Below are 7,500 nucleotides of genomic sequence, written 5' to 3' on the forward strand. Positions count from 1 at the left end.
TGGGTCAGGCACTGATCACACACACCCACACACACACTGGGTCAGGCACTGATCACACACACCCACACACACACTGGGTCAGGCACTGATCACACACACCCACACACACACACACACTGGGTCAGGCACTGATCACACACACACACACACACACACACTGGGTCAGGCACTGAGCACACACACACACACAAACACACACACAAACGCACGCACGCACTGCACACACACACACACACTGGGTCAGGCACTGATCACACACACACACACACACACACACTGGGTCAGGCACTGAGCACACACACACACACAAACACACACACAAACGCACGCACTACACACACACAAACGCACGCACTGCACACACACACACACACACACACACACACACACACACACACACACACACACACACACACACACACACACACACACACACACACACACACACACACACACACACACACACACGGTCAGACACTGATCACACACACACTTTACAGCTCATTTGAACTGGGAAGACACACCCTACAGTTTCAGGGTGTGACACACATGCGCACACACACTCATCCAAAGAGGGATTGAGTGGTCGTCATGCATCACACAGGGAAAGCCCTTGTGTTGAAGGTGAGATGTGAGCAGTGGAACGGTTTCTGCTTGAGAACACACACACTGAATACACACTGTACTGACCAGCTCAGTTCCATCAAGAGCACTGAAGTATCCCTCAATTAGTTCATTTAAAAAAAATGGTTGGTTCAGAGGGTGGTCAAAGCTGATGTCCACGCTGACCAGGCGTGTGTGTATGTGTGTGTGTGTGTGTGTGTGTGTGTGTAGGATGAGGGTCGAGAGTGGCGTAGCCTACGTTAACGAAGTTGAGGCTGGACAGCAAGCATCTAGTTAATGTGTGCGTGTGTGTGTGTGTGTGTGTGTGTGTGTGTGTGTGTGTGTACCTGCACGTTGGCGAAGTCGACGCGGTTGAGGTCGGAGAGCATCTGGTTGATCTGGGAGGTGTTCTGCAGCACGGCGCGGGCCGCCTGGGCCAGGTGGTTCAGAGAGGTGTACCTGCGCAGCGTCTGGGCGAACGCAGACACTACCGCCACCTGGGGGCCGGAGGAGAGAAGCACACCACCACTCAATACACACGCTCATCGCAACACCAGAGTCACACACCTCACATTCACAACACAGCTGCCACCAAACACTGACAGCTCCACCAAAGGTGCATTCAAATTTGGCAAACAGTGGCGAGCGTTCGTGGTGTTTTCTTAACAGTTACATTTGAACGATTTGGTGCTAACATTCCATTCTAACGGTAAGTGCATTGTTGCCTTCGTCCAGTTCCACTGTATGTTTGCGGAGAACTACCTCCTCAGTCTTGAGTTTTGTGAACGGAACAGAAAACTGTTCGTAGAAGTTCGCTTATGTTTGTGAATTTGAATGCACCTCTGTGGTTATCATGCAAAACTTGACCCTGTAAGGTTTAGCAGAGTTACATTAATAACCATGCAATATAATGTTTGGAAGACCATGACTGAAGTAAACAAGGAAAAGTATCAATCACACATCAAAACTCTTCTCAACAGTATGTTGTGTACATCTGTGGAAACACATCCATGTTCCTTGAACCACTTTCATTTGTATCTAAATTAAAAATGAAACTATGAAGTAGATGTATTGCCATGGTTACCTTGGTGCGCACGGTCTCCTGGGGGAAGTCACACATGGCCGATGTGAGCCAGCTCTCCAGGCTCTTGGCAAAGTTACGGATGGCCTGAGTCAGAGTACCTGGGGAGCGCACAACAACCACGTCACACACACACACACACACCTCAGACGCTCACTGTTCAACATCTTCATCATGAGGGAGAACACATGGGCTGTATGGTGTCGGATGTCCTCTGCTAAAGTGTGTTTGAAATGTGCTTGAGTGTGTCCTTGAATTTCCCCTTGGGGATCAATAAAGTATCTATCTATCTATCTATCTATCTATCTATCCTCGTACACACACAGCAGTTGAGCCTTTCTGCCTGGTTTAAGATGAGCACTTGTCCACTACATATGGAGGAGGCCGAGAGAGGGTGCGATGACCTGGGTCCATTAAAGTCTTATTAGAGTCGTCTTTAATCAGAGTGCTTTTCTTGGCTCAGTATGCAACACAATACAGCCCCTCGACACTACAGGACTGTGGCCAGTAGCCAGACCAGTGGGTACCCTGCCTCTGCTGAATGACTGAAGCTAAGCAAGTGCGGGCCTGGTTAGTACTTGGATGGGAGACCTCCAGGGAAAACTAGGCTGGTGGCTGCTGGTGGGTCAGGAGGGGGCAGTGTTTCCTCTGGTCACAGCTCAGCCACATAGGTACAGTGCCGTGCTTCGGAAGAGTCTTTATACCGAGGTCTTGGTCACCAAATATCCCGTGTGTGTGTGTGTGTGTGTGTGTGTGTGTGTGTGTGTGTGTGTGTGTGTGTGTGTGTGTGTGTGTGTGTGTGTGTGTGTGTGTGTGTGTGTGTGTGTGTGTGTGTGTGTGTGTGTGTGTGTGTGTGTGTGTGTGTGTGTGTGTGTGTACTCACTGGGCACGGGTCTCAGGACGTCTGGGATAATGTGTGTGTGTGTACTCACTGGGCACGGGTCTCAGGACGTCTGGGATAATGTGTGTGTGTGTACTCACTGGGCACGGGTCTCAGGGTGTGTGTGTGTGTATACTCACTGGGCACGGGTCTCAGGACGTCTAGAATAATGTGTGTGTGTGTGTACTCACTGGGCACGGGTCTCAGGACGTCTGGGATAATGTGTGTGTGTGTACTCACTGGGCACGGGTCTCAGGACGTCTGGGATAATGTGTGTGTGTGTGTGTACTCACTGGGCACGGGTCTCAGGACGTCTGGGATAATGTGTGTGTGTGTGTGTGTGTGTACTCACTGGGCACAGGTCTCAGGACGTGTGTGTGTATACTCACTGGGCACGGGTCTCAGGACGTCTGGGATAGTGTGTGTGTGTGTGTGTACTCACTGGGCACAGGTCTCAGGACGTCTGGGATGAGGATCTCCACGAGGGCCTGGTACAGGATGTGGTCACAGCTGCGCATCCACTGCTTCACCGGCTCGTACTTGCACAGCGCTACCAGCTTCTCGTGCGGAATCACGTTCTCCATGTCCTCATCGCTACACACACACACAGACTGAGAATCAGCACTTATGCTAATCCTCAATTAGCACAGTTGGAACCAACGCAATTATCCAATCAGCAAGGCTACCATTACACATGGCTAATCTGGTCATATTTTTATATTCATGTTATCCTCCTTGTGACAGACAGTGAAGCTGTGCTTCTCATGCACTAGGCATGCTAACCAATCAGGAGTGCAGTTATTCTCATGCACTAGGCCTGCTAACCAATCAGGAGTGCTGTTATTCTCATGCACTAGGCATGCTAACCAATCAGGAGTGCTGTTATTCTCATGCACTAGGCATGCTAACCAATCAGGAGTGCTGTTATTCTCATGCACTAGGCATGCTAACCAATCAGGAGTGCTGTTATTCTCATGCACTAGGCATGCTATGCTAATCGGAGTTATTATCATTGGATCGATCACTCTCATGAACATCACTTCAGAACAAACCCTCTCTGCTCAGGAGTTTAGTCTCCTAATGAAGTGGAGTTTAGTCTCCTAATGAGGTGGAGTTTAGTCTCAATGTAGTGGAGTTTAGTCTCCTAATGTGCTGAGGGAACTGACCCTGTTAGTGACTGTAGTGGAGTTTAGTTTAGTCTCCTGATGTAGTTTAGTTTAGTCTCCTAAAGTAGTGGAGTTTAGTCTCCTAATGTGCTGAGGGAACTGACCTGTTAGTGATTGTAGTGGAGTTTAGTTTAGTCTCCTAATGTAGTTTAGTTTAGTCTCCTAATGTAGTTTAGTTTAGTCTCCTAATGTGCTGAGGGAACTGACCTGTTAGTGACTGTAGTGGAGTTTAGTTTAGCCTCCTAATGTAGTTTAGTTTATTCTCCTAAAGTAGAAGTTTAGTCTCCTAATGTGCTGAGGGAACTGACCTGTTAGTGACTGTAGTGGAGTTTAGTTTAGTCTCCTAATGTCGTTTAGTTTAGTCTCCTAAAGTAGTGGAGTTTAGTCTCCTAATGTGCTGAGGGAACTGACCTGTTAGTGATTGTAGTGGAGTTGAGTTTAGTCTCCTAAAGTAGTGGAGTTTAGTCTCCTAATGTAGTGGAGTTTAGTCTCCTAATGTAGTTTAGTTTAGTCTCCTAAAGTAGTGGAGTTTAGTCTCCTAATGTGCTGAGGGAACTGACCTGTTAGTGATTGTAGTGGACCCGTCACTAGATGGCGCACTCGAACACCAGAAGGACAGCCAGAGCTTCTCAATGTAGTGGAACTGCAGGTTCATCACAACATCCAGTGTTGCCTAAGACACACAAACACACACACACACACACACACACACACACATTAGCAACTCTTGTGTGACACTCCAGTCTTAAGTGAATCCTGCTTGCGTTGCGTCCCTCCCCCACTCGTCCCCCCAGGCAGCAGGGCTGTTCCCGGGCCGTCACACACTCCGAGCTCTGCTGCTCTCGCACACAGAGGGGTATTAGGCAAGAGTTTCCTCTCGCACTCTGTGTGTGTGGAAATGAGCTCAAGCTGACGGGAGGCTCTCCACCACTTCCTCATAGCTGGTGCGCAACATTAAACATCTCCTCGCTCCTCTCCACTCCTCTACGCTCCTCCTCCTCTCTCCGCTCCTCCTCCTCTCCGTTCCTCCTCTCCACGGAGCGCCTCACAGCGCGCGCAACAGCCCGTCATCCCGCGCCCAGGGAGCCTGTGATTCATTCACTCCCAATAAATCATTAACTCATGGGGGAATTATTCCCCTGGCCCGCGCTAGCCGCGAGCGCTCAACACAAACACACCTCCGCTCCGCGCTAGGACACGGCGCTAACGGGGTCTCTGTCCTCAGGAGAAGACGCCGCGTGTCAAGAGAAAGGGAAGGGCAAGTTGCTAGAAGAAGTTCCGCAAATACTCTTGGCATAGCTGAACTCCACCTTTCACCCGCACACACACACACACACACACACACACACTTCCGTTGAAACACATCACACTTATGCCAAGACAAATGGGGGTCACCTCACATATACCCATTAGAAATGTACAGCTACATACCCATGAGCAAATGCCTCTTAAGGATCAAGTTAAAGCCATAAACCACCGTGTGCACTGTGTGGACACGGAATGGGGAGTTGGGCACTTTTGAGTGGTGTGACTGGATTTAGTCAAAATGGCTGAGGGTTAGCCGGTCAAGATTTGTTTTGGTGGTTACTATTATGAAAAAATACATTTTCAAGAAATGTCACAAATGCCAAAGTAATTACTGGTGGATTAAAAAAACACAAGACATACCAAGAGAAGAACATAAAGGAGCTCTGAGACTTCATTCTTTTTTCCCCCCTCTGCCCACACACACTGTGAGAGAGAGTGTGTGTGTGTGTGTGTGTGTGTATGTGTAAGAGACAGAGAGACTGAGACAGAGAGAGAGAGAGAGAGAGAGTGCGGGGGGGGGGAGGGCTGAAATGTTTCAATGTGTTTTGTCTATTATGCATCTCTGTGGCCCAGTGTCTCTATACGCGTATGATTCACGGCATGCCCAGAGATCCTCTCCTGGCAGGGCACGCAGGCCTGTATCCAGTTACAGCGCTGTATAGGCTTTCCCTTCAATCACATGATATGTTTTCTGCTTCCTCGCCAGGGATTGCCATGGCAACCTTGTTTACCGTTGCCCAGGGCAACGGCTCAAAACACAGGCCTCCAAAACAAAAAGGGAAGGGGGAAAAAAAATTCCCCAGCCCGGACAAACAGGGAGCAGTTTCTACCTTCAGAGCTCTTCACCACGGAAGGGAAGGGAAGGGAAGAGAAAGACTGGGTGTCTACAGCTGGGGAATTTTAAAAAGACCTGCAGACAAATGTGTTTCCACGCCGTCCCTTCCACAACAACAGCCTTCACTCAAGTCACTGTCTCTGTGCGTGTGTGTGTGTGTGTGTGGCAACCATGCACAGGCATGCACTTGCATTCTTTTTATTTCTTTTCTTTTCTTTTCCGAAGCACTTCCTCCCACAACGTCCTCCGGAGTTTCACAGCTTACACAGCTGAGAGTTCATTAACACACACACATGTGTAGCGGTCACCACAAACATGCAAACACACTCACACGCACACGAGTAAGCCCCCTGTCCAGCCCAGAGATAGCACACAGTGTGTGCCGATAAGAGGCAGAGGCAGAGGACAGCTGTGGAGAGCCCAGCGCTCAAGACACAGATAAAGAGATAAAGAGATAAAGAGATGTCCCCCAGTCAGCTATAAGGTTAACGGCCACGTCTCCCCCACCAGCCACATGAAAGGAGAGGGGGGGGGGGGGGGGGACAAAGGGAGGGTGTGGAGCCAGACAAGGGGTGGGGAGGGGGGGGGGGGGGACAATACATAATATGACAACCCCCTACACACACAGACCTAATGAAGCCCCCTCTTCCCAACCCTCTCTGCACTACGGCGGGCTATTTCTGACTGCTACCAGTGCAGTGGCCCCTCTGCTGAAGGCAGCCCTGGCAGCAGCGCAGCCGAGTCTGGGCCGAGTCTGGCCCACTTCTGATCAGCTGTAATAGAATAAAGGTTCAGAAAGCACAACGGCAGGAAAAAAACCCTCTCTCCCAAACAACCTCTCACACACGGCAATGGGACTGGGAACACCAGGAGCTATGGAGTTGGTCGGAGCGTGGAGGCAATGGGACTGACTGGGAACGCCAGGAGCTAAGGAGTCGGTCGGAGCGTGGAGGCAATGGGACTGGGAACGCCAGGAGCTAAGGAGTCGGTCGGAGCGTGGAGGCAATGGGACTGACTGGGAACGCCGGGAGCTAAGGAGTCGGTCGGAGCGTGGAGGGCGTTCATCCGAACGTCAGGTGCCATGCAGGAGACGGCAGAGAACACACAACAGATCAGACAGAAAGGCTCCTGAGGGAGAGGAAGAGTAGAGAGAAGGAGAGGAAGAGTAGAGGGATGGAGGAGAGGAAGAGAAGGATAGAGGAGAGGAAGAGAATGATAGAGGAGAGGAAGAGTAGATGGAGGAGAGGAAGAGTAGAAGGATGGAGGGGAGGAAGAGGAGGACAGGAGAGGAAGAGTAGAAGGATGGAGGGGAGGAAGAGGAGGACAGGAGAGGAAGAGTAGAAGGATGGAGGGGAGGAAGAATAGATGGAGGAGAGGAAGAGTAGAAGGATGGAGGGGAGGAAGAGGAGGACAGGAGAGGAAGAGTAGAAGGAAGTGAATAGCGGTGCATTCACACCGGAACCAGCCGAGGATCCGCATTCGCCCAGACGAACAGAAGTCGTTAATTTCCCATGAGAGTCATGAGCAACGGAAGAAAACTATCAAAAGAAACTCCGATTGACTCTGCTTTGCTGCTTAATACCATCAGTGTATCAACCAATTAAAACAGAGATGTGCACAACTGAGA

The 7,500-nt window shown here is 50.1% G+C and overlaps 1 protein-coding gene across 1 annotated transcript in view; it reads right to left on the reverse strand.

The window, feature by feature from the left end:
* The window catches only part of rfx2 (regulatory factor X, 2 (influences HLA class II expression)), a 43,754-nt gene that overhangs the window by 5,480 nt on the left and 30,774 nt on the right, over positions 1 to 7,500 (reverse strand). The window contains 4 exon segments of the mRNA XM_062555714.1: positions 951 to 1,100; positions 1,688 to 1,785; positions 3,007 to 3,158; positions 4,291 to 4,403. Coding sequence (XP_062411698.1) covers positions 951 to 1,100; positions 1,688 to 1,785; positions 3,007 to 3,158; positions 4,291 to 4,403 — 513 coding nt within the window.

Source organism: Sardina pilchardus, chromosome 15 (genome assembly GCF_963854185.1).
Source record: "Sardina pilchardus chromosome 15, fSarPil1.1, whole genome shotgun sequence".
Lineage (NCBI taxonomy): Eukaryota > Metazoa > Chordata > Actinopteri > Clupeiformes > Clupeidae > Sardina > Sardina pilchardus.